This window comes from Kogia breviceps, chromosome 3, assembly GCF_026419965.1.
Source record: "Kogia breviceps isolate mKogBre1 chromosome 3, mKogBre1 haplotype 1, whole genome shotgun sequence".
In the NCBI taxonomy this organism is placed as follows: Eukaryota; Metazoa; Chordata; class Mammalia; order Artiodactyla; family Physeteridae; genus Kogia; species Kogia breviceps.
Window position 1 is genome coordinate 101,761,894 of NC_081312.1, and position 26,468 is coordinate 101,788,361.

A 26,468-nucleotide genomic window follows, 5' to 3' on the forward strand; every position below is an offset into this window, starting at 1 on the left:
GTTGGTCCCTCTCCCACCTAAGACCCTCGCAAGTATGGTCATCATCCAGCCCCACATCTGCCTCCCCTACCAGGATGCAAGGGCTTGAGGGCAGGGCCTGTGCCTTCCCTCACCGGGACCCCAGGACCCAATTCCAGGTGCACTCCCCCTAAAGCTCCATCTTCCCCCCCAGCTCGGGACTGAGCAGGAGAGGCATGGAGGCCAGGTGGGGTCTAGGACTCCTCTGAAGAATTCAAGGTCATTCTGAAAGCTCTGCCTGGGACCATCCTACTCCTGGCATTCCAGGGCAGAGACTCGGAGGGGCAAAGGCACGGACTGTTTCCAGCAAAGGAAGGTGGAGGACTAAGGGGCGACAGGGATAGGGAAGACCAGGGCACTCAGGGCTATGAATGCTGGGAGCTGTTAAAGGGTTTCAAGCAGCAGAGAGATGAGATGGCAGTGGCCTTCCCCCAAGCAAGACAGGAGGGCAGGACACTGACCGATGGGGGTAAACCTCAGTGGCCCTTAGAATTATGAAGTAGAGGGAGGCCCAAAGGAGTGCCCCATCCCCTGCTGGCTTCTCCAGGAGAGCTGAGCTTTGGTTTTTCACAGTCTCGTTCTCTTTTTTGTGCCCCCCTGGGGAGGGATGCACAAGACAGAAGACAGAAGGACAAGCCTGGCTCCTGTCCCAGGCCTGGCCCCCAAGAGACTGGTGTTGGTGCCGTGATTCTCTGTGGATCTCCATGCCCCCCTGGGCCCAACTTAATGGTCCTCCCACCCACCACCCCCAAGGCCCACTGTGCTGCTTACCTGTCAGGGGAAAACAAGGCAGCAGCCTTGTGCCCGGCCTGCCCCCTCCCCGCCGGCTCATTTACATGGGATTTACACGGGCTCATTTCATGCCTCGATGCACACGGCTTCCCGCCCGCCTGCCCGCCAGGCCTCTCCGGGTGCCTCCATGGAGACAAAGGAGTATGTGCTGTCCCTCATGTCCTCTGCTGTAGGCCCAGAGGGGCACCGAGAGAATCCCCATAGGAAAGAGGGAACTTCCTGGGGTCCAGAGAGAAGGCAGGGACCTCACTGGAGGCTGCCCAGCAATCAGGGCCAGGACTTGAGTCCCCCTTTCTCCACTAGCGGCTCCCAGAATCCACTCCTGCCCTTTACCCCCACCATCGAGGGGCTTGTGGAGGGGCCGCTGCTGCTGCTGCTGCTGCTGCTGCTGCCCAGCTGTAATCTGGAAAAACCGACTGACCAAGTCATTGACTCTGAGCTCCTTCCAAAGACCAAATCAGTCTTAGAACCCAGTACAGTGTGCAAGAAGGGGCCTCTCAGAAGCCTGGCCAAGCCCCTTCCTCTTCCACATGAGGAGAATGAGGCTCAGGAAGGGCCAGGTCTGCCCAGGATCACGAAGGGTGATGGTGGCCCCAGGTCTCTGGCCCCAGCCCAGAGATCACTGGGGTCCCCCAAACTCTCCGACTCCTGGCCTGTGCACCTGCTGCCACCTTGGCCACCCTGGGAAGGCAGGGTGTCGAAGAGGAAAGAACCAAGGAGAACCTTCAGCGTGGGGCTGGCCCAGGAGAGCACAGGGCAGCCTGAATGGGAGGGAGCGATCCCACAGCTAGGGGCGATTCCAGCCCTGTGGGGTCTGCAAGCCAGCCAGAAGCTCGGCTCAGATTCAGAGAGGGCAACTGTCCCAAGTCGGCCACATCCCTCTCCCCAGTAGTTACTGCTCGGGAAAATCTCCCAGCAAATCTCAAAAGGCCTGGATCCCTGTACAAGGGGCAGGAGAGAGGGGAACAAAGGGGAGGGGAAGGGAGAGAAGAAAGTCTGGGTTTCCCTCTGCATCTCCCCACAGGATGCCCCACCCTCCATCCCTGGTCCTGTCCTAGTTCTGTCCACCATCCCCCTGAAGAGCTTCCAGCTCCCCTTCCCACCTCCCACACCTACGTCAGGGCTCCTTTTCACACACCTTTTGGGATTCTAAATCTATTTGATTTGTTTTATCTTGGAGGGAGCTCAAGAGTTTCTAAGGCACAAATCCCACCTCAGCCCTGTCACTGTCCTGCGGGTTGAAAAGCCAAGCTCTGGGACTAGCACACAAAGCCTGCCCACTGGTCTCTCCTTGCTCTCCAGCTGTCCCCTCAGCACGCACACTGACCCCTGCCCTGCCTGCTGGCCCTACCTGGAATAAGGACCTCATCTCTACTCAGGCACCACCACCTCCCCTGCCCTCTAGGCTCCTTCCCACACACTTCCATCTCCACAGGTTTATCCCACAGGGTCTTATTTGATCAGCTTTCCCTCCCAGAATGGACCCCTTGAAGGCAGGGAGGCCCAAGGCTGTTTCTAGCATGGCCAGGCCTACCAGGGGAAATGGTCAGGGGGTGGAGGCTGGGAAGGGGCAAAGGCCCGCTCCTGAAGTGTGAGGAAAGGTGGGGTGCAGGAGCTGTCTGGGCTCCAGGGTCATTGAGCTGTGGGTTTAGATCCCACTCCTGCCTCTCACTAACTGGGAGCCCTGCTGTGTGTCTCCTTAGCTCTAAGGCTCTAAGCAGAGGGCCAGTGAGAGTGTGTGATGTTCACAGGGGCAGCAGGTGCCCTCACCCTCACCCCCTGACCAGAATGGCTTTAAAGGCAAGCAGCAGGCACAGGTAAATAAATAGCTTGTTTATTAGTAATATGTTACATTATTAAAGTGCATTGAGAAGAGATGCAGGGGCCGAAGCTGGAAGGCCACTAGCCCCAGGCCCTGCCCCAGGCTGGCCAGACACAGCCAGAGAAGGGCCCAGCTCTCTGCTGAAATCCACGGACAGGACTGGGGGCAGAGCTGCCCAACTGGAGAGCTTGGCCCAGGCCGTCCCTACAGGAATTCACAGTTTAGCCTAAGTTATAACATGTCCTGAGCTGAAGGTGGGAGGCTAGGAGCATGGAAGCACAGCCCCTGGGGAAGGGGGCTGAGGGGAGGGGAGGGGGGCCACCCCCCCACCCCCCAACCCCCAATGCCAAGGGCAGAGTCCCAGAACCTCCCCCTGAGGACCTGGCTCCTCCTTCAAAATGAACACGGTGAATCTAACGCTCAGTTTTCTCCTTCATTCTCCCCTGTCTCCCTCATCCCACCCCCTCCCATAACCACCCCACATCAGGGGCTTGGACGACGTCCCCTTCAGACTGGGCTCCCAGGGCAGAGCCAGCTCATGCCACTCTCGCCAAACCCATGCCCATCCCTGGACTCTTATCCCATTCCTGGGAGCCGCAGACTGGGACCCCCCCACCCGTGACCCATCCCTTCCCCAGCCCCTCCCTCCCCACCCCAACCCAGCACGCAGTTTTGGTATTTCATACAGATGCAGTCAGAAGTAGCTATACATGAAATAAGCCTAACATAAAAATAGAGCTTTTTCCGTCCTTCCGTCCGGAAAGCAAACATCCTTCAATAAACATGCAAGGCAGCTGCCTAGTGAGACCCAGAGCGGGTGAGGGCGCCACAGAGGGCAGCCCTGGGCCTGCGGGAACACTAGCCACCCCCAGCCATGGCAGGAGGGAGGATGAGGGGGCAATTTGGGTATAGAGAGTCCAGAAGGACTCAGGCCTCAGCCCAAAGGTCTAGAGATGGGGTCCCAACTCCCCTTTTTAAACCCCACTCTCTGGGCCTGACAGGCTCTTAGGCCAAGAGCATCGTTGCATTTAGTCAGTTTGAGGAGTAGTTTTTGAAAAATAGTCTCCAAAAGATAAAGTCTTGGGTCAGCAAGGCCCCAGTTTCATAGTCGGGGCCTTCATTCTCTGGCCCACACCCCTGCCCTGCCCCACCGGGGCCCAGCAGCCGCCTGCGGCTGGCCATCTCCAGGCCTGGCGTTCCCCGTCGGGTTATGCAGTCCCCCTGGAAGAAGTGGTGGGCAAGGAGCTCCCGGGCCCAGCCGGTTGTGGGTGTGAGACTTTTCTAGTGCCTTGGGGCTGCAGAAGCCTGCAGCATGCCCAGCCCCAGGAGGCCCTAATGGACCAGCAGGCCAAGAGTAAGCGTGGGCAGGACACCCAGCCAGAGGGGGGAAGCCATGGCGCGGGCGCAGCCCAGCAGGTGCGAGGTCATGGCACCGTCCTCGCGCAGTAGCTCCCAGTGCTGAGCCTCACGGAAGTAGGAGCCCTCCTGGGCCTCGCAGTAGTAGTGGCCGTACTGGAGGTCCGTGAGGTTCTCGATGAATAGGATGCAGTTGGGGCTCTGGTGGCCGGGCTCACAGCTCTGCTCCACACTGTTCTCGTGGCGCCATGAGTAGGTGGCATGGTGGGACTCCATGGGGCAGCTCAGGTAGTAGCGAGAGTTCTGGGCCAGGGAAACCTTCTGCAGTGGGGCTTGTTCTGGGGAGGGATGGGGACATAGCCATGAGGAGGGGCTGAGGGCTCCCAGGGCAGGCTGTGTCCTCCCCCACTGATGGGCCTCCAAGGCCAAGGCTTCTAAATGAACGCGGGGAAACCAGCGCCCAGTCTCCTCTTGACTCTCCCCTGCTGCCCTCGCCCCACTCCTCTCACAACCACCCCACACCAAGGGGGCTCCCTCCACAGGACTGTCCTGCCCCATCTGTCTGGAGCCCCCAGGACCAGACCAGGTCTCCCTCAGACAGGGCAATTGAGGCACGGCGGTACCACCCTCATGGGATGGGGGCAGGGCCAGGTCAGGTACCTGGCTTTGGGTTGGGGCACCACATGTGTGGCTCGGCTGGATTGATGGACTGCAGCACTGGCCTGGAGTTGGAAGGAAGAGAGAGGCTAAGCAGACAGGAGGCCACAGGCCTGGCCCCTTCCCTGTCCTCCTCCCCACCCAGCATCAGCAGTAGTGTCCACCCAGAGGAGGGTCTGGCCAGAAGGGCCATCTCCTGTAGCCCATCAACCCCCACTCCTGTGTTCGCTGTCTCCTAGCGACAAGGGATTCCGGCCAACATACTCTGGGGAGCTGTAGATGGAGACGCAGCGGTCCTGGTTCCAGCCACAGTAGGGGTCTCGGGCCATGAGGCAGCCGTGGCAGCCCCCACTGTAGACCTCACACAGGTCCAGGGGCACCTGGCTCACCTCCCACTGGGAGTTCACATACAGTTTCCGCTGGAAAGAGAAAAGGACTGAGTCAGGTCAGGGCCCCCATCCCAACTGAGCTCTAAGCCCCTAAGCTGTGGTCCAGCTGCCTGGCAGACCCTGGGGCCCAGAGACCCAGCAAAGACATGCAAAACACACGCAGAGGAGCTCTGTCCTCACCTGGCCATCCCTGGGCAGCCCCATAGGGCAGGGGTTGGGGAGGGGAGGCTCACCCGGTCAGCGTCCAGTGACATGGCCTGGATAGTGGCCGGACGGCGAAAGGGCTGGATCGCCAAGATGCTGAAGACAAGGCTGTGTTCCCGTTCCCCTGACTCCACCACCTTGTGGATGGTGCCCTTGTCTGTAGGTGAAAGGCAGAGGGTCAGCAGGCGGGAGTCCCACCACAGAGCCAGGCAGCCTCCCTCTGGGCTGAGCTGACCAGGAAAGATGCCGGGTGGGGAGGGCTGGGATGTCATGGCTCAGGCAAGGGTCATAGGACTGGGGTGGGACGGGGAGAGGATAGCATGACTGGGGAGGGTCTTAAGAGCCCAAAGGCATCGCAGGAAGTTTCCAAGGCTGGGCAAGGGAGGCCATCACAGGAGGCCCTGGGCTCCCCAAGGCCGCAGGGGAAGCTGGAGCATGGAGAACAGAACCAGCAGTCTCACATGCCCAAGCACTGCTAAGCCTCCAGCTACATGCATTAGCATTACTTCGTTTAATCCTCCACACCCCTGGGAGGTGGGTATTATCATCCCCACTTCAAAGATAAGGAGGCTCAGAAAGGCTAAGCAACTTGCTCAAGGTCACACAGCTGGTGACTGGAACCCAGAGGGGTCAGAACTCTACCCCTCAACTTCTATAAACCTCTCCGCTTCCTGGACTCTGGGATTTGTTGTCTTTAAAATAAACTTTTTATTCTGAAATAATTTCAGATTTACAGAAAAGTTACAAAGATAGTACAAAGAGTTCCCGTATACCCTTTGCCCAGTTTCCCCTAATGTTTCCTCTTAGACAACTGTGATCTTTGTCACAGCTGAGCAGTTGTCACAGGTACATAATTATTAACTCAACTACAGACTTTACTGGGATTTCACGGGTTTTTCCACTCATTGTCCTTCATCTGTTCCAGGATCCAATCCAGGATTCCACATTGCATGTAGTCTTAGGGGATCTTTTAATTTTTATAAAATCTTAGATCTGAAAAGGACCTTAAGTTCAGCACAGGGGAACCCAAGGTCACACACTAGGCTGCCTGCCTCAGAGGCCAGTGCTCTCTCCATTCACACTTGTCGGGGACTAATGGGCATCCTGACCCCTGGGTCCTCCCAATCCCACCTCAGGGGCTGTCCCAGTTTCTAGAATAGCCTACCTCCCTTTCGCTCCCTCCCAATTTCCCAGGGTATCACTTGCCCCAAAAAAGCAGTCTGATGATCAGATGATTGCCTGCCTATGACCTTTCCTCTATGTGTCTGTGACCCCCCTCTGCAGGCTCTGGGATGTGGCCCCTTGCTCCTCCGGCCCGACAAGCTCCCAGTCCAGTCACTACCTTCATACACACACTGCCCTTCACCTCCTCCACAAGGCGTGGTGACAGCCTCCCATCGCTTCTCCCAGCCGTGAAAGCCTCCCATTCTCTGCAGAGGGCTCAGAAAGTTCTATTTCATATCTAGCCCCAATCCCTCCTGCTGCAGACTCCAGAATAGTATCTCTCCGCAAAGGCCCTGCAATCTGGAAGTCCTTCCTCACATCTCACTAAATTCTTTGCATCCCACATCAAAAGTTTCCTCTCACCTGCATAATCCCAAAGACAGGGAGAGGGTCCAGTTTCCCTGCTCTGCCTGGCAGAGGTCCACAGGACACCCTGGACCAGGTGCTTCCTCCTGACTTCCACATCTTTTCCTACCATCTTCAGGAGTCAGACAGCTGGACCAAAGCCATACCCAGCTTTTCTCAGACTTCCAACATTTCTGCCTCTGAATCCTGGCACCTTCTAGCCTATGATGCCTTTCCCTCTCCCTTTTGCCCCACCTCCTCCGGGAAGCTCTCACTGCCTGACTCTTCCACAGCCACACATATTAACTCCTGACAGCTCTTAGTCACTCATTTCTCCCAACCAGATGTTAACTACATTATTCTTTATACCCATTTTTACAAAGCAGACCAGGGGCGAGGCGGGGGAGACGGGAGGGGTCGGTCCCGGGTAGCCCCTCACCTGTAGTTAGGTAAAGCACATGGAAGGTCTCCCCATTGCTGGCGTGCATGCGGTGAACAACCACTTTCTGGTAGTGGTACTTAGAGTGGAACAGTGGCGTCTTCAGAGGCCCCACGGGCTCCACCCTCTGCACCACCTCAGGGTGACTGTCGGCCACCTGGAAGGTCTCTGTGGGTATCGGCTGCCGGTCTGGGAGGCACTGGGCAAGGAGAACAGGTCCAGATCAGTGGGGTGGCTGGGAGATGGGGTCGGGGCCTGGGCCATGGTGGGTGTCACCGCTCACCTTGCCAGGCCGTGGGTTGGGAAGGTCTGAGTGGTAGCCCTTGAGTGAGGAAGTGCGGAAGACCTTGTCAATGTCACCGAGGGAGTACACGCAGACGGCAGAGTAGTTCCTGGGGGACACACAAGCCACCTCAGTGGGAAGTCCAGGACCCACCCACCTCCACTCACCCAGGCGAGCCCAGCACCAGATGGGGTACAACTGCAGCCTTCCGACCAAGCTTCCTGGCCTTTGAGCTCCATGAGGGCAGGGACTATCCTGGGGGCCAAGGCCAGTGCCTGAGCATTACCAAATACCACTGAAGGAAGGAGGGAGGGAGGGAAGTTCAACCTAATTTCTTTCTGTTGCAAATGTAAAACCACAACCTGTATTCTGTCACAGAATCACTGAGTTCAGAGGCCAACCCCAGGGCAGGAGAAATCCCAACATGTGCATCCTTGGAATGCTGATGCCCAAGGAGGCCAGACCTCCATCCCCTTCCCAGACTGCTGGGTCCATGCACACAGGAGCCCCAGAGCAGGGTCTTGGCTTCCCTACCCTGCCGCCCACCTCTCCCCACACACACCTGACACTTTTGCCTGCCTTGTTTTCAGTCAATGAGGGTGATTAAGAGGTGTGAATTATCAGGCGCAGGCAGTGCCTGAGAGGGTGTGATAGCACCCTGCACCCAGCACCCCAGAGGCCGCAGCAGCCTTTTCCCGGGGCCCAGCACCCGCTCTTAGTACACAGCTGACGGGCACACAGGCATAGGTGTAGCCATGAGCATGCATACGGCGCATGCGCACACACCCATGTGTACAGACTCACAAACACACCAGCACACACATCTCCCTGAGCACTGTGTGTCCGCCCACCCCAGGCCCAGCAACAGCCTTGGTCCCTTGAGCTGGGGTCCCTGCTCTTGCCACACCAGCCATCCCTTGGGCAGGGCCCAAACCCTCTGATCCCCACTGGACACTTAACTAATGCCAGACCCAGCATCAGGACAAGGGCCACTCACCAGGGGTTGGAGAAAACGCCATAGACCCTAGTGTCCCTCCACTGGCCATTAGGGTTGGGGAGCAGGAAGACGTCCTGCAGCCTGTTGAAGTTCTTGTTGCTGGTGGCGTCGCTGCACACCAGCATGGCTTTCAGGAAGGTGTTCCACTTGGAGACCGACAGTGAACTCTCACCACCCTGGTCCCCCTGGAAGGGTGGAGGGGAGGGGAGGCCCCTCAGCACCTGCCTGGGCTGCCCCACACACCCGGGGCACCTGCTGCCAGGAATGCCAGCACCCAGGCTTCTGAGGAGGAAGGGAGGCCCTGAAAGGGGTCGCGGGACCTGTGAGGGGACGAGGCTGAGGTACCCCACCACTCAGGCCAGGTTCTTGGGCCAGGCTCCAGGAGGCAGGCCTGGCTGGCACAGGGCTCACAGTGGGGACCTGAAGGGTGCGGGGACCAGGTCCCCGCAGAGCACACCGGCTCAGACACACGTCTGCCCACTCTCACACATTCACGCTCACACACACGACACAGACCTGCACAAGCCAGCACCTCCACACAGGGGAAACACACACACGTCAATGCACTCTCATTCTCACGCACACAATCATGCACACTCTCCACGAATACACACATTTGCACACTATCACACGTGCACGTGAGCCCAACCATCTTTACCCACTCGCAGGTGCAGGGACCCTCCTGTGCACGCACACTTCCTCTCACAGTCCCATAAAGGCTCGCTTGCACGTTTGCACACAGGCAGTCACACACTCACTCACTCCTGTCTAGGCACAGACACACACTCTTGCCCACTCAGCACTTGCTCACCCTGCACAGCTGGGCCACTCGGGACACGTTGAGAGGGGCCTCGGGATTCTTGTCAGGATTGTCCTCTCGGAAGAAGTAGTAGATCTTGTCATCGTAGGCCTGGTCTTGGTGCACGATGGTGGCCTTGATGAACTGCGGGTCTACCGGGGACAGAAGTGAAAGCGTGTGAGGCGGGGAGCCTCTCAGAGGACCCACCCACAGCCTGCCCACCCCCTGAGTCTGCACAAACAAACCTGGGTCAAATCACACCTGGAATAAACTTCAGAAAAACAGGTCCAACACCCCAAGGGGCCTGAGACTCTGCACTCCCACCCCACACCTGTTTTGCTCTCTCTTACAAAGATGTCATTGGCCCGGGAGCAATGACTTCAGGCCTAGGGACTGGGGGGAGAGCCCTAGGGGCCCCTATGTCACTTCTGCCTAATTGGCAGAGCCCTAACGAAGAGGGAGTGGGTGTTGCCCCCACGTGAGCTCAGCAGAGGGATATGCTATGGCACCCGGGGACTCCACACTGGGTCTGGGCTTTCCTCTGATTTGTTCCCAGAGTGTGTTGGGCCCATCCTGCCTCCACATCTTTCTCTCTGCTGTTCCCCTGCTCCCTGCCAGGCCAACCTCCTCAGCTCTATCTACACAGGGCTGTACCAAGCTCCCGCTTTCGCTTTCCCGACTGGCCTGTGGCCCTAGCGGCCCTAGGGGAGCCTCCCCATAAACATGAGGATCCCATCTACTGCCCTGAGCATTCACACCACCTCATTCAGCCCAGCCCAGCCCAGCCCAGCCCAGCCCAGCCCAGCTGGAGCCTGACTCACTTTGCATGACAGTATCACTGGTGTACAGCTCAATCTCACCCTTGATACGACGGAACCGAGGGATCTTTCCATTGTATTCCTGCTTCCGGATGGTGGAGTACACCTCAGAGCCTGGGCACAGTGGGAGGGGCACGGGTAAGGGCACACAGGCCCTCCCCCGGGCCTGAGTCACCAGGCACAGAGCTAACCACCCTCCCCCTGCCCAGGGCAGCAGCCCTCTGGGAACCCTCCTGCACCAGCCACAGCCCTACCGTCAAACAGAACCAGGGAGTTCTCATCCGGGCTGAAGGGGGCATAGCCTCTCTTCTCACCAAGCAACTCTGCAGTGTCATTCACCTAGGGGAGACCGAGGGGGTCAGACTTCCATGTGATCTCATGGTCACTGCCTCCCATGGGTGCCAGCTACCCAGCCAGGGTCTCCATCCTCCCAGGAACTCTGTACAAGGTGAGGCCAGCCTCAGAGTCCCCCCACCTCCTTCCCACCATGGGAAGCAGAAGCCCACCAGACAAGGGTGAGCTGACCAGGCACACGGGGAGGGCCTTCTCACCAGGGTCCAGCAGCTGGGACGCCGGGCATTGGTGCCGCAGACCAGCAGCCCCTCACCCTGCTTCTCCAGGAGCGTGATGTAGTTCTCGCAGTCCTGTTTGGGAGGAGGGGAAGGAGAGAGGTTGGATGGTGGGAGGCCCTGGCAGGCCTAGCACTGGGACCCTTGGTCTTCGGGAGGAAGGCATCAGAAGTCTGAGCACAGAAGGCAGCCTCTGAGGAGGACCCAGAGCAGGTGCAGCTGACTCTAACCCCTCCAAGAACAGAGGAAGGGTCTCAGGGAAGGAGTGTCTCCCTCTCAGACTGGGAACCCTGGGGCAGGGCTACTTCTCTCCTCCCGGACTGGGGCTCCCAAGACAGGGCCAGGCCTCCTTCCTCAGACTCTCAGGAACCTTTCCAAGGGGCCCAGCCTCCCCTCTGCACTCCCTCTCCCCCACTCACCTGCTTGTCCCGGCAGGACCCCTTCGTGGAGCCAATGTTCACCTGGGGGGAACAGGGGGAGCATCAGTCCACTCTGCCAGGGGCAAGATGCCCCCGTAAGTGCTTTCCATGCATCCTCAGGATAGGCTCATTTGACAAATGAGCAACTACGGCTCTGAGAGGAGGAGTGATTTACCCAACATCACACAGGCTGCTCAGCCTGATACCCGGAGCCAAAGCCCAGAGCTCTCAGAAGACAGGGGCCACGGGGTTCTGGAGCCCAGCTTCCTGCTAGGCCTCCGCAGTCAGCGCTACCCGCCCAGCCAGGCGTGTTAGCTCCGCACTTCTCTCTACACTGCCCCAACACCCACACCAGTTGGGACCGCCCTCAGGGAGCCTCCCCCAGGGACCATTTATGGGATATAATAGGGGGTTGACCAGTTCTGGAAGAAATGCCAGTGCCCCCGAATTCCCTGAGGCTCCTCTCCAAGGCCAGAGGGGAGAAAAGATGGGGAAGGGGGAAGAGAAAAGGGGGCCGGGAGAAGGGTCCAGGCTCACTGTGCGCATGGAGGCGTTCCTGCCCTTGGAGAAGTTGAAGACATAGACCTTGCTGCGTCCACCCACCCACACGGAGGAGCTGCCCGGCTCGTGGAAAAGCACCGTGTGCGGCTCGGCCAGGCCAAAGTCCACATGGTCCTGCCCTGCATGGCCTAAGGAAGAAACAATAGGCAGAAATGTTGAGGCTGGACCCTGGGCTGGAAGATCCTGGCCCGCCCCCCATGCATACCGGCATCCCCCCAGCAACTAGTGCTTGGATCTGGCTAGGGCAGCATCTGAACTCAAGAGCCGTGCTAAGGGGCTGGGCTTGGGCAGGAGGGACCAGGGCTCCCAACTCCGCTCTGAGGTTCTCTGCTATCTAGGACAGAGCAAGCAGCCACTTCCACCCCCTTCAGGTAGCAAGGCCTCTAAGCACCGCATGTACAGTTCAGGTTCCCAGGAATCACTTTGCTCAGAACCCTATCCCCTCCTTCAGGACGCCCTCTCTGACCCTTCCCAGCCCACTCCATCCCCTTAGTAAGCAGGTCAGTATAGATCAAAGCTGGAAAGGAATCTTAATGTCCACTCTCTCCCAATTTACAGATGGAAAAACAAAGGTCCAGAGAGGGGCAGCCCCAGCTCACATGGTCAGTGGCAGGCCAGGAACCAGAACTCCTGCCCCCAAGCTGGACTCTGCACCCTGGCCTGCCCTGGCCTGGTTTCACGGAGATCCCAGCTCACCCCGGGGGGAAAGATCAGCCCTCCCTCCCCAGCAACTCTGGGACAGAGGGCCCTTCACAGAGCACAGCCTGGGCCTTTAAGTAGAAGGGCTGACCGGGACAATTTTGCCCAAAAAAGAAACTGTCTGCAGCCACTGCCTCCGGAGAGAAGATGTCTCATCTCCGGTGACATTGCTGAGGTTGTCCTGGTTGCAGGGCTAAATTACAGGAATGGGACAGCCTGTGGCTGTGCCCCCAGCAATCAGCCATCTTCCCACCTCGGACCAGCCTGGATCCTCAGCCTGACCACTGTTTACTCAGCTGCAGCAAATGCAGGGGCAGCCAACTTAGCAGTGACATCCCAGCAGGACACCCTCCAAGCCCAGAGAGAACAGAACTGCCATGTCCTTGAGTTTGCCCCCAATTCCCCTTGGTGCCACTTGAGCCATTCCTACTGATGCTGCATTCAGCAGGGACGAAGAGCACTACCTACCATGCGACGCCCACCTTCATTCCCTTTCCTTAAGATACATCCCTGCATGGCCAAGTCATCCCTGGAAGTGGGCTATTCTTACTCTCCACCTCAGCTGTGGCCCAGGTCACTGTACAGAGGCAGAAACTGAGGGCCTTCAGGGATACTCTAGCCCAAGGTCACACTAGGAGGCAGGAGAGACTGGCTCATCCAGACTGAGTAATGGTTCTCAGGTGTGTTCAGGGAGATGCCAGCACTGCAGGCCACAGAGAAGTGCTGAGCTCACTGCCCTCGGGTTCACCTGGGTCTCCTCCGGTGCTCTGCAAATAGCCTGACAGCTTAGGATGTCAGGCCTCCCAGGACCCCAAGGCTGCACAAGGTGGGAGCTGAGAGCCCACTTCCTGCTGGGTAGTAGGGGTGTGGTGCTGGCCCAGGCTCGGGCAGGGCTGGCAGGTCTCAGGCCCTGGGCTCCCCCTCCCCACCAGCTGGGATAAAATTAGAGTGCTGGGGACAGACACAAGGCCTTCCTGACTCAGCTCCATGGCTCCAGCTCCCATTTCAGTGCAGCCTGAGCAGCGGCCACTGTCCCCACAGCCTAGCCCGGAATCTAGACAGTCTGTAGCCCCAGCTCCCCACCTACTCCCCCAGACAGCCAGGCGGCTGGGAAAAGCTATATGTCTGTGTCTGAAGATGTTGGGCTGGGGCCTGAGATCTGAAGCCCTCCAGAGGCCACAGGGGAGGAGCCCCACAGCTCAGGTCATGCTGGCCACCTCCAGTCACCTTGGTTCACATCAAGGCCACAACCCCAGGCCTCAGAAGAGGGGCCGGCACAGCCAATGCACAGCTCTAGTGGTAGAGAAAGGGGTACATGAAGGGGCCCTGAGAGACCCCTTGTCTGGGGTCACAGGGCCGTCAAAGTGAGGAGGAGATGCAGTCCTGCCCTGGGAAGTCTAGTCTGATGGGAGAGACTCAGCCTGGCCCCGGAGAGCAAGGCCTGACGGGGAGGCCCGGCCTTACCCTGGAATCCAGTTGGAGGGGTGAAACAGCCATACCAAATCAAGCCTCCATACCACTCAAGCAAAACTGTTTTGGTACAGACCCCAGAGCTGCTCACAAAGTATTGCTGAGAACACAAAGGGAGGGTGAGAGCTGCCTGCTGCTGGATGCAGCGTTGGGGGCTGCCCAGCCAGGACAGTCCTGCACAGATATGCAAGTTTGAGCCCCGTTCCCCTCAAATCCTGGCTGTGGCTGCCAGGGTCAGGATTTGGAGGGAGGAAGGGACTTCTCACCTTATTTTGCCGAAGAACTAACAGGAGCCCAGGAGCACTGCCTCCCTCAACCCCGAAGAACCCGCCCCTCCCGGCTCTGTGCCTGGTGATGTGTATGGGGGAGATGGCACCAGCTCGGCCGCAGGACGAGGCCTTGGCCCGTTCTCTACCCCAGCCCCAGCCCGGCTCCCGTACTCCCGAGGCCCTCAAAGGGCCTGATTGTGCCGGGGAAGTGTCTGAGCGGCAGCAGCTCAATGAATACATGAAAGGAAGCTTTGTTCAGGTCACAGGAGCAGGGGGCTGGGGGCTCAGGGGCAGGAGGGCTGCCTGGAAGTGAAGGCAGAACCAAGCCTTCACAGCCAGGATCTGTGGCCCCTTGGCACCAAGAGGGGAGGTGGTGGCATTCAAGGCTCCACCCACGCAGAGGCTGAGCAAGGCTGGGGGCTGCTCCTAAAGAGGCCCAGGCAAGGGAGCAAGTGCTGCATCCCTAAATGCGTCTTTTTGCTTCCTTAGGAATCCAAAAGGATGGGGAAGGCTGACCAAAGCTAGATGGGTCAGAAACAGGCAGGAAGAGAATTCCAGGCAGTGGAAACAGCCTGAGCAACAGTGGGGAAGCTGGGGAAGCTGACCGTATGGTGGGTACAGAGACCTAATGAGAGTAGAATCAGGAAGGTGGGCTGAAGCCCCGAGTGTGATGGGGGAAGGGAGCTGCAGCGGCCCAAGGATACGCCAACCTACTGCCTGTCAGTCTGCGGAGCTGCCCTCTCCTATCTATGAGCAGTGCCAGGATCCAGAAAGCCTCCTCTCTTCCAGCATCACCCCCCAGGTCCCCCTGCCTGACCAGCCCCCTCTGCTTCCCATCCTGGAGGTCTAAAAGGAGCACCGTCTGGCACAGTGTCTCTCCCCTCACTCCCAGGCCTGACGCATTAGTGGCTGACTAAGTGGGAGCTAAAAGCTCCCAGAATAACCAGGGGTTCAGGCAGGGGAGGGGGCTAGGGACACATGGGGTGGGCATGGCCCCAGGGGTGGGCTAGGCACAAGCCTCCACCCCACCCGCATGTGATTCTGAGCCAATCCTGGCTCCTTCTGGACCAAGAAAGGGCACAATCAGGCTGCCCTGTACCTAGCTAGACTCCATGGCCCCCGAAGCCCCCACCTTCCTCACAGTGGCAGGACCAACAAGGCCCAGCCCCAGCCCCGCCAGAAATGAGGGTCAAGAAGATGGCTGGGTGTGAGGGGCTGTCCTGTCCTCCACTATCAGAGGCCCCCAGCCAGGCCATCCATGGGGCTCTGATCCTGTTGGAACGAATCAGACCTTCCTCTCGTTCCCCCAACCCTCCCAGCACAATCCCAGCAACCGACTGGCTGGGACAAGTGTGAACTTCTGTGGAGTGGGTTTTCCTAAAGCAGGCCTGCCTGGTGGAGCACCATTCCTCCTCATTCACTCTGGGTGCTGTCCCCATCTGGTCCCTGCCAACCCCATATCCTCATTACTTGTGAAAGAGGACTGCTCAGGGGGAGGGTGGAGTGGTGGCTAGGATGGGGGGCAGCGTCGTCATCTGTGAAGGGAGCAACAAGGGACGGGCCCCACAGTCTGGTCTGGGCAGGGACAGCCTTCCAAGCTGACCCAGTGACCTGACAGGCCTTGAATGCTAACCTCAAGGAGCCCTTTGAGAGCAGGCGGTGAGGCAGGCTCTGAGAAGGGCAGGAATGTGGTGCCCAGCAGGGAGTACCTGAGTCAGGCAGCCAGGGAGGCCTGGGCGTGGGGCAGGAGCCAGGCCAGCCTCGGACTGGAGGCCCAACCACATCAGGCAGGAGTCTCCTCCCACAGTCGTGCCCCACCTGAATCACCAGTCCCCCCTCACACCCTCGCCAGAGGAAGAAGAGGGAAGGCCCGTGCGGGGCCCCAGGAATTAGCCTGCAGCCTCTGCCACCCTTTGGAACCCCACAGGTCAAGGTGGAAGGGAAGGGAATAGTCACTAAGCTGAGGGAGGCATGGAGGCCAGAGAGACCGTGCCACTGGCCCAAGGCACAGAACAAGGGAAAAAAGGGAGTTCCCTGGTAGCCTGGTGGTTAGGATTCCAGGCTTTCAATGCCGTGGCCCGGGTTCAGTCCCTGGTCCGGGAACTGAGATCCTGCAAGCTACACGGTGTAGCCAAAAAAAAAAAAAAAAAAAAAGAACAAGGGGGGCTTCCCTGGTGGCGCAGTAGTTGAGAGTCCGCCTGCCGATGCAGGGGACGCGGGTTCGTGCCCCGGTCCAGGAAGATCCCACGTGCCGCGGAGCGGCTGGGCCCGTGAGCCATGGCCGCTGAGCCTGCGCGTCCGGAGCCTGTGCTCTGCAACGGGAGAGGCCACAACAGTGAGAGGCCCGCGTACCGCTAAAAAAAAAAGAACAAGGAAGACAGAAGCAGAGCGAGGCAGCAGCTCAGGGTTTCTGGTGCCCATCACCCGGCTCTAGACAAGGACCACAGTCGGGACTTCCTTGAGAGCCTCTTGATCTTCAAAAAGCTGTACGTCACCTTCTACTTCCCTGTGTCATCTCCTGCTCTCCACCCTACCCTCTCTTGCAGGCCAGGGGATAAGTCACTGACCTGATAACTGAAGGGAATCAACTACCCACCAATCTTCCAGGTAGGACTCTGATCTCCAGGGGCCTTTAGCAATCAAAGCCTTAAACTCAAAGGAATGACTAACTGTGGAACTCTGCATGTGTCAGACCGGTGGACGGAAACCTTTCACTGGAGGGGGAGCGGGGGGCAAAGGAACAAATGTTTCATCGATGTTGCCTCTCCCAGTATGGCCAGGCATGAGGGCACGAGCAGCCACTCCTCATATCCAGAAGCCCAGTTTCCGGGGTGGCACGGGTCCGTGCTAAGGAAGGGCTGTGCTTGCTGTTGGGGTGCTGGCGACACTCAGCAGGGCAAGGTTCCAGACACCGCTGCCTGACGGGCAGAGCCGGTGTGCTGTGGCAGGTGGTGGGTCCTTGAGGCAGTACTTAGCTCATGGGGGTGTGGGAGGTGTGTCTCTCTTTATCAGCCATGGGAACAGTGAGCTGTGTGCTGGGCTGAGGGGGAGCGTCTTCCTGCCCACCAAGGTCAGCCGTGGGTGGGAGGGGAGCATATCTCAGGTGTGGGCTCAGCCCTGGTTCTAAAAAGCTTTGTGCTCCCTCTCTCAGCCAAGTGGCTGGTTGGCTGTGACTGCGACCAAGAGCTGGGCCTTCCTGAGTTTAGCTTCTTCCTCTGTGGACTGGAGGGGCTAAGGTCTAGGTTTTATGACCCACCATGACTCTTGGAACAAAACAATCAGGGTTAAGTTCGGGGGCGTCTGGGGAAAGTGTGGGGTTGTGAGTACTGGATAAGTCAGAGATGGCTTCCTAGAGATGGAGGCAGCAGAAGAAACCATATCCTCATCTGCTTCCACCAACTAGCTCACCAAATCCCCCAACCACCCTGTAAAGAAGGCAGGACAGCATCTGCATGCCCATTTTATAGACAGGAAAACTAAGGGCCTTCCACACCAGCAAGGGATGCGTGCTCTCTGCACTGCACCATTGTACTCAAAGGACCAGAAGGTTTGGCTGGTGGGGAGACCAGCTGGGGCAAAGGCTTGTGGGTAAGAAGCAGTGTGGAGAGACAGCTGAGTGTGTCCTGGGGGTGGGCCCGAGCCGAAACAGATTCTGGGGGCTCAGGGAGGGAAGGCTGGCACAGAGGCCCAGCCAGATGGGGGAGGAGGCTCCAAGCCCAGGGAAGGCAGGAAGCCACGTCTGGATTCTGCCCATTCTTCAGCTCAGCAGGTTCCAAAAGCCCTAGAGTGAGGCTGAAGTCAGCTGGTAGATCCTTCAAAGGAAAGTATGAGCAGAGGTTTAGGGCCTGCCCTTGGGCCCAGAGCCAGGGCAGGAGTCAGGGAGAGGGCAGAGGAGGGCTAAACCACCCCAAGTAGAAGGACGCAGGCAGGACAGGAAGACTGTTGAGAAATGGTAGGTTCCTTAGCTCAGCCTTAGCCTGGGCCAGTGGGGAAGGAGGGAAGGGTCAGAGAGCAAGGGCAGTCAGCCAACATAGGCAGTTAGGGAGAGCTAGCAGGGGTCGGGCTGCCAGGGCTGCATTTCATCAGAAATCAGAGATGCCAAAGGAGGAGGATGATACTGACGATGATATCCTCATCCTCACCCCGACCTAACCGTTCCATAGCATTTACTATGTGCCGGGCACTTCTCTGAGTGTCAGGTGTATTAACTCATTCAATCATCACTGAACTCTTATAAGGTGGCTTCTCTTATTATGCCCATTTTACAGATGAGGGCAGCCAGACACAGAGAAGTTAAGTAACTTGCCCAAAGATCACACAGCTAACTGGTGGTGTGGAGGTTGACACTCAGGCAGACTGACTCTGAAATCTGTGTTTATAACACTGTGCTCCATAGATGAACCCTTGGAAGCTTCTAGGCCAGCCTCTCCCATACAAATGAGGAGACTGAGGCCCAGAGAGGGTGGAGCCTGGTCAGAGGCTGCTTGGCCAATGAATGCCTGACCTTCATCCACGATGCCCTAAAGACAGTGTGTGTAAGTAAGCGTGGGTGTGCCGGCCTGAGGTGGGGAGGGGACTAGGGATCTGGGGGTGTAGTGTGGCACTGAGTGCTGACCAGCATACAAGTATCCCATGGTCTCTGCCCAGAATAGAAGTGCTGTGCAATCTGGGACAGACTATAGAGAAGGGAGGATGTGCTGAGACCCTTCCTTACTATCCAACCAGCCAGGTTCCCACCCAACCTGCACTGGCAAAAAACACTCGCTTCTACCCGCCCTGGCTCCTCAGCTTAAGAACCCACCATGGGTCCCAACTGCCTGTCCCAGCAAGGCCCGACTCCTCTACCTGGCAGTCAAGGCCCACCCGTCTCTGCTCATCTCTGCCATGGCTGAGTCTCGCTTCTACGCTTTTGCTTGTGCTTTCCCTGCCCCTGACTGCCCTTTGCCCTTCTCTCTAGGCACGTGGTCTTACCTGTCCTTGAAGATCTAGCCTCAATCCCCCTGGCTTCACGAAGTGTTCCAGACTGCTCCAGCCCTCACAGCTCCGTCCTCCCTCTGACCTTGTGCTATACACCATCTGGCACTATCTTCTCTCAGATCACACTGTTTTGGTGGAATTTCACCTGGATTGTGGGATCCTGAAGGTGAAGGCCAGCCCTCCTCCTACTCCATGGTCCCTGGGCCAAGCCACGGCCAGGACTGGGCAAGTGGGGGCAGCTCAGAGCATAGGGAGGAGCAGGACTGGGGTAGGCCAAACCCCAGTGTCAGACGCGGAGACACCTTAGAACAGTGGTCCCTGGGCCACTGTTAGGGTGCCGAGCTTACCACAGTGACCTTCCTCCCTCACTAGGCTGGCCCAGAGCCCTGGGCCCAGAAGACAAAGAACACGAGTAGCAATCTGTTCCCCGTTCTGCCCCACCCCACGTCCCTGCCTCTCTCTCTAGCCTGGCTCTTCCCCCTCGCCAGGAAGTCTTCCCCGGTGGCACCACCCCACACTGACCCTTCCTGCTCTCACTTCCTGTCACAGTGCTTGGCTGCACAAAGTTCCTGACCTCCCCACGTGCCCTCTCTCATCACAGGCGGCAGGCCCACCTCTCCAGGCAGCAGCATGCCCCCCCAAGGGAAAACCCAGGGCTTCTCTTCTTCCCTCCCCGAGAGGAGCGGAACACAGACCTAGGCACGGGGCAGGGACTGGCTGCTCTCCATCGTGAGGGCTGCCCCCAGGGGTGTGCTGGCTCAGAGCCCCAGCCCCTGACTGGAAGAAGTGGGTGCAGGAGGCACAACAGCATCAGCCTAATCCCAGGCTGCTGTGACGGTTAAACCCAGATTAGCCCAGGCCATGACACAGATCAACCTGCCCCCGAGACCTGAGGCCCAGCTGCCCCCAGAGTGCATGGAGCTGGCCCAAATCTAAGGTCCTGAAGGGAGGACGGTCATGGCTGCTGGGGCTCCTGGGAGCAGACAGCACTGGGGCAAGGAGAGTCTGGGCTCAGCTGAACTGGCTGAGGAGGAAATGGGCTCAGGGAGCCATAAGCCTGGGGACAGAGCATGAAGACAGACAAGTGGAGGGAGGCCAAAAGCTAAGGCCAGGGCGGGCTCAGGCAGAAGACAGAGCCTGGTCCCAGCTCTGCCCGTCTCACTGGGTGATGCTGGGCCAGTCCCTGTCATCTCAGAGCTCAGTTTCCCCATCTGTGGAATGTTGGCCCAGCTGATCTCTGACATTTGTTTTCTGACGTCAGGCTGTGTGAGTTAGAGTCATCCAACCAGTTTCCTTGGAGGAAGTGAGATAGAACTGGCAGAAAGGAGGAAGAGGGTGAGTTGGGTACACGGAGGGATGACCGGCAGGGCAACAACCTGCAGGGCAATGGCCTTGAGGCAGGAAAGCATGGGGAGCTGGGGAATGGTGGGGGAAGAACTGGAGGAGATCAGGTGGGCTGTGTGCTCCCGCTGGAATGCTCAGCGCAGTGGCCCAGAGGGATGCAAGGGCCTCGAGGAGACCAGGGCACAGTCCTGAAGACACAGCAGGGCCCAGGCCAAGGTGGGGGTGGGGGTGGAACAAGAGGCTTGGAGGCTGACTAGACCATAGGGGGCAAGAAAGAGATGGCTCAAACAGTCCCTCACTGCCTGGGCTGGCTAGGCAAGGGAGAAGTCCATATTCTCTGATGGGAGTGCCAAACAAGGGGCCTCAGTCCCTGCTCTAGGAGGACCCCTTCCTCCCCCCCTACTAATCCCCCCCACCCCCACAAGAGAGGAAGCTTCCAGGGCAGCCAGGCCTTGCCAAAAAGGAAAGCAAGAGAAGGGGAAGTTTTCTGGCCCCAGAGCTGTCAAAGCAGGGGAACCATGGTCAGTCTCTTGTGACACAGTTAGACAGCCCTGCAGTGGCTGAAATGGGACTTGGGGTGGAGGGTAGGACATCAGGTGAGGGCTGAGCTCTCAACTCCAGGGCCACCCACTCCTACCACTGCCCTCTGCAGGCTGCTGCGGCCCACCTCCTAGGCTGAGCCTCAGCTTCCCACCTGCACATTAGAGGCCCTGGCCTGGCCCTCTTCCAAGAAGAGTATCCAGCTCTCCCTGCTTCTCCCAAGTGCCCAGCCTGGGTAGTGATCCACCCCTGCTGAGGTGAAGGTTCCTGGGAGGGGAAGCTAGGCAGAGGAAGGCCATCTGCCCCTCCCACACCGGCAGGGCCCGGCTGATGCTGGGGGAGCTCCTCACCCCATGGAGAGTCTCTGCTGAGGACTGGGCCTCCTCACCTGGAGAACTCCTGTGGTCAGGAGTCAGGCGGAAAGCCCTGGTGTCCCTGGACCCAGACCCAGTTTTCCATCAGGGAGCTGTAACACTGGGGAAGTCTTCCCTGCCTGCCATGGTCCTTCCTTCCTACTGCTGGGCTGGCTGTGGAAGGTCAGGTGGCATAGCTCAAATATCCCTTCCTGCATGAAACCCTCCTGGAGCCCACAGGCCCAGGCTGACTCAATGTCTCCCTCTTGGGGACCCCCACACAGTTCCTTTCCTCTCCTTGGTCTTAGTTGCAAGTTCTGGGGTCCAAAATCCTATCACACCAGGGTACTTCCTCCTGTCCCTCCCCTCCCCAAGCTGGCTCCTATTCCTCTTGCCATCCTGACTTATCACCTCTTCCAGGAAGCCTTCTCTGACTGTGCAGACTGGGTTAGGTACCTCCTCGACCCCCACAGCTGCCTCTGTTAGAGGCCCTGACACATTTCATTGTAACTGCAGGTTGACCTGCCTGTCTGTCTCCCCATCTACACGGAGAAGCCTATGGACACATCTAGTTTCTCATCCCTGGTTCCCCAAGCCCAAGACCAGCACAAGGTTGGCCCCAGCAAATGATAAATGTCAAAAATGCTGAATTACTATGCCCACCCTTGAGGTCACAATCCAAATGAGCTATTTCCTCCAGCTGATCATCAGCCTTTGCTTATGAGAGAAAAAGAAAGGAAAGAACACGAGACTAAAGGATTTCCCCGAATTCCCAGGTTTCAACTTCTCCTCACTGCTAGGGTTTGAACAGACCACTGCAGCCTCCACCTACCCCAGAGAGGCAAGGGATTAGTGCTCTGATAAGTATAAGCTCCTCCCTATACCTGCTTTGGAAACTTGAGGAAACTGAGGCTCAGGAAAAGGCAAGCACTTGCCCAGAGTCACACAGAAAATCAGCAGAGCTGGGTCCAGAACCAGGTTTCCAACTTCCCATCTCTTTCCTCCACACCGTGGTCATCTTGGGCCTGTGCCAGCATCTACCTCACCCCAGCCTGCTCTTAGAATCTTCATTATTCAGGACAGAGGGGCCACAAAGCTTGGCAGGAAACTCCTGGTGACATCACCAAGCATCTCTCCCATCTCTCCCAACTTAGAAACCCCCCCATCTCCTGGGAATTGCTCCCCCACCCCGCCACCCTGTTCCACAGGGGGAGTTCACCTTGAATGTGATGAATACATCTAAGTTCCCAAGGGGACAAGGATTTCCACTGGAAATGGTGATGCTTAGAGAGCCCCAGCTGTGACCTCATCCCCTGGAGGAGGTGACAACAATTCCCTGCCCTGGGGAGCAGCCCCATATGGCTCCCCCAGCAGCCACCAAGTCAAGAATAACATCTTGTTGTTTAACTGGACAAGGGTGAGGCCAGAACCAGCTGGATAAGTGTAGACTGGGCTCTGTTTCTTGCTCTGGACAAGCTGGCTCACCTTAGACCTTGGAGGTCAGGGCTTTCCTGGGCTTCTCCATCTCCTCCAACCAGGGATGGAATGGGAGAGGGGTATACAGCTTACACAAGCATGCCAACCTCCTGCCCTTACCTGCAAACCACCCCCCTCCAGTCCCTGCTGCAGGGAGGTCAGGCCCACAAAGTCACAACCTTGACTGACCCATGTGTCAGTGACAGCCCTTGGGGGACAACCTCCAGAGCCCTGGCAAGCTCTGAGGGTCAGAAACAGGTACAGAGCTCAAGGGTACCTGGCAGGTCAATACTAGCATATCCTTCTCTCTGTCCAGAGCTGCTCTGGGCCAGGCCTTCATCAGGCTAGAGAGGCATCAACCTCCCTGAGAAGGGCAGGCTGGGACCCTCCCAGAACTCCCTTATCTAATCTTACCCTAGAACTTATAGGTCCAAGCAGCAGAAAATAAATGATGGAGAAGATCCCTCCATACCCATTCCAGTCCCCACACCTGTCCTGTCTTATAATTAAAAGTCCTGTCTAGGCCTCATGGAGAAGCAGCTCCAGAACCACCATTACCATTGATCTAGTCGTTCCTGGAGGCCACCATCTGCAACCCCTCAACCCACTGGTATACAGGGACCTAGGCCTACAGCAAGGGTCCTCCTCTCACCCTACTCCTTCGTTTGCCCCACCCAAGCCCATTCCTGTCCGACTGCCATGTGTCACTCCACAGGAACTAGGAAGCAGCTGTCAGCTAGGCATACCATTACCAGCTGGTGGTCCTGGGGGACAGGTGGATGGCAGGGTCTGTCTGGACAGTGGGGTGCCTGGCACTGGTGAAGAAGACCACAGACGGCCCTTGGACAAGATAGGTGAGGGGATAGCAGACCCCAGTGGGGGTAAATAGTGCATTACCAAGCAGAAGTTATGGCCAGTGTGGCTACAATAGTGAACTGTGTGCAGGGAAGAGAGCACTTTGGAAAGTGGGTAAGAGGACAGAAAGCAGTTTTAAATAGCCTCAGGGTGGGGACTAAGTGCCCGAGATGGGGAGGCAGCATTAGGTGCTAAGAGCTGGGTGTGCATTAAGTATGTGTGTGGAAGGGTATCTGGGAAGACGGGGGATGTGGACAAACAGAGCCAAATGCAAAGGTTTGGCGCAGAGGGAGATTCCAGAACACTCAGATGTGGCCATTCATCCGCTTCAGAGTGCACAAATGCGGTGCTGTCCAAGACAGCTAAGGGCACTGAGGCAAGGCAACGATGCTGGGAAGGCAGAGGAAGCTCACAAAGGAGCTAATATGACTGAGGGGTGTGTAGGTGTCCACCATGAGTAGATAGATGACCAGAGGCCCAGATGCCCTGTTCCACTTCCACCAGGAATACCTCTGGCTGGGTAGCAGAGCTGGCCCCCAGAGTACCCTCTTCATGGCCAAAAAATTGCCTAAATCTTGCTCCACTTCCTAACCCAGAGCAAGCACTGGTCCTGTGCCAGATCAGAGCCCCCTGACTGCATTGTGAGCTCACACAATGCAGAGTGACCTTGGGCAAGTCACATCCCCTCCACTGCAGCCGCAGTTCGGGCCACTCGCTTTTTGAGCGGTTTTTTTTTTTTTTTTTCCTTCTCTCTCTGCTAAGAATACCTGCCCCAGATAATGCTCAGGCTCTGGCAATCCCTGCAAACCGCCTCAGGCATCAAAGGGCTCCCGGAGGGGCCAGATTCCCCCACCCCCCACTGCAAGGCCACCACCACCACAGGGGGGCCCAGCGCCGCCAAATTTGGGGACAGAGCCCAGTCAGCCTGGAGGTGGGGAAGCATATGTATGCATTGCAGGGAAGGGGAGCTCAGCCCCTCGCGACAGAAAAACCTCAAAACCCACCCAGCCGGCTTTCTGACCCATCGTACAGTGGTCTAAACGGAGGCGCCCCTGGGGGAGACTCCGGTCCCCCAAGTTCACATAACCACCAGGGCCTGAAAGCTGCAGGTCTTCTCCAGATCCTCTGCCTGGGGGTCCCAATGGCTGCGCCCCACCCAACGGGCACTGCCCCCCACGCTGGCGCCGATTCCTGGTGACAACTGCCACGTGCGGACAAGGAGGGAGCGGCCGGTCCCGGCACTGCAGAGGCAGCGCCCCGGTGCCTGATGCCTCCGCACCGCACCACGTCCCGGCTCACCACTGGGTGCCCACCCCCTTTACCCGGCCTGCGCTCGGGGCCGGGGCGGGGGCGGGGGACAGGCAGCGGGGTCTTTGTTCCCGCAGCCGGAGCGCGGCGGCGGCGGCGGCAAAGGGTCCGCGCCCCCCTTGCCGGCCCAGCCTGCGCCCCGCGCGACAGCTGAGCCCGCAGCTCAGGAAGAGAGGAGCTGGGTGGGGGTCCCGGCGGGGAAAGGATCCCGCACAGCGGCCCCGCCGCTGGAGGACCAGGAGCGCCTCGGGGCCGAGAGAGGGGCCCTCTCCCTCCCCCCTGCGCCCGGGCGCTGCGGCTCCCGGCTGCGGGCGGACTTGGAGTGACTTAGCCGGGTCTCCAGCCCCCGCGGCTCTCTCGCCGCAGCGTTACAGCCCGCTCCTGCGTGGCAGCGCGCACATTCACACACTCACCCAGACCCACACGCTACTCTCGGGGACAGCCCAGGACCCACAGAGCCGCGCGCACGCACTCCCTCCGGTGCCGCACACTCCGCACCCGCGCCGGCATCGGATCCTGCGCCCCGCCGCTCGCGCGGCGCCACCTACCTTTCCAGACAGCGGAGATGCGGGGTCCGTTCCTCGGGTGGCCTTGGGAGGCGGCGACCGTCCAGAGCAGCAGCAGCAGCCACAGCGGGAGCCCGGACCGAGCCAGCGGACTGGGAACGCGGGCGCGCGGGGCGCCGAGGGAGGCGCATCCGGGCGGAGGCGGTGTCATCCTGAGGCCCGGGAGCGACACCGGAGAGAAGCAGAGACTGAGCCAGCGCCCGACAGCAGGCAGAATCAAGCGCGAGGAGGCGGAGTCAAACGCCTGACCCCACCCCGCCCCTCCCCCGCCCCTCTCAGCTTTTCTCGCCTCCCGGCTGGCCAAGCGGGGCGCAGTGACCGCCGCCCGGGGAACCTTCACCACCTCTTCCTGGCCAACTCCATGGGGAGAACCCGGGTGGGCGGGAAGCAAGGCAGACTTGTGGTCTTCTGTGATCGGCTCCAGGTCCTGTCCCCTCTCAGGGCCTTAGATTCACTCCCCCCACCCCATAAAGAGATTGACCTAGAAGTCAGGGAGGACCTCTCCTGAGGGCACAACCTCGCTAATGTTCAGTTAAGTGTTTGGACCCTGAAGGCTGTAGTGCTCAGAGGATGGACTGGCCTGAGTGGATAACAGCTCCTCTGAGCCTGTAAGCAGGAGTAAGATGCTTTTCCCTAAGGAGGATGGGCGGATTTCAGGCATAGGGTCAATAACCTGTGGGGAGCACTCAGAGCCCCATCCTTGCTCTGCTGTGAGAACACGGAATTTTCATCTTGGCCTGGCTCCCTCCCCTCCTTTCTCCTCCCTTCCCCAGACAGCAGCAGCCTTCTGGGCTGCCTCCCCCCCAGCCAGCTGGTGTATGCTCAGAAAATCCAAACTCATTTCCATGTGAGTGGAGGGGTATATAATTAAGAAGGCCCCTTCCCCAAGTAGAAAGAGAGGGGAGCATCCTGCATGCCC

At 58.5% G+C, this 26,468-nt stretch overlaps 1 protein-coding gene across 5 annotated transcripts; it reads right to left on the bottom strand.

Annotated features, from left to right (window-relative positions):
• Nucleotides 1-2,628: 2,628 nt before the first annotated feature.
• SEMA7A (semaphorin 7A (JohnMiltonHagen blood group)) lies at nucleotides 2,629-26,251 on the bottom strand. 5 transcript variants are annotated; one of them, XR_010839715.1, is made up of 15 exons: nucleotides 25,532-25,747; nucleotides 11,669-11,820; nucleotides 11,132-11,173; nucleotides 10,695-10,787; nucleotides 10,398-10,482; nucleotides 10,186-10,257; nucleotides 9,338-9,477; nucleotides 8,527-8,711; nucleotides 7,530-7,638; nucleotides 7,247-7,445; nucleotides 5,268-5,395; nucleotides 4,910-5,064; nucleotides 4,649-4,710; nucleotides 2,987-4,326; nucleotides 2,629-2,930 (listed from the first exon to the last, which is right to left on the bottom strand). XR_010839715.1 is itself a non-coding variant. In XM_059058644.2 (14 exons), exons 1-14 carry the CDS (start codon nucleotides 25,698-25,700, stop codon nucleotides 3,965-3,967), a joined length of 1,992 nt encoding a protein of 663 aa, XP_058914627.1. In that variant the 5' UTR covers nucleotides 25,701-26,251; the 3' UTR covers nucleotides 2,629-3,964. The 5 variants fall into 5 exon arrangements, 2 of the variants coding, with proteins under 2 accessions (XP_058914627.1, XP_066885444.1); XR_010839714.1 differs by having other exon boundaries at nucleotides 10,147-10,257; XR_010839713.1 differs by having other exon boundaries at nucleotides 2,980-4,326; nucleotides 10,147-10,257.
• Between the last annotated feature and the right edge of the window lie 217 nt (nucleotides 26,252-26,468).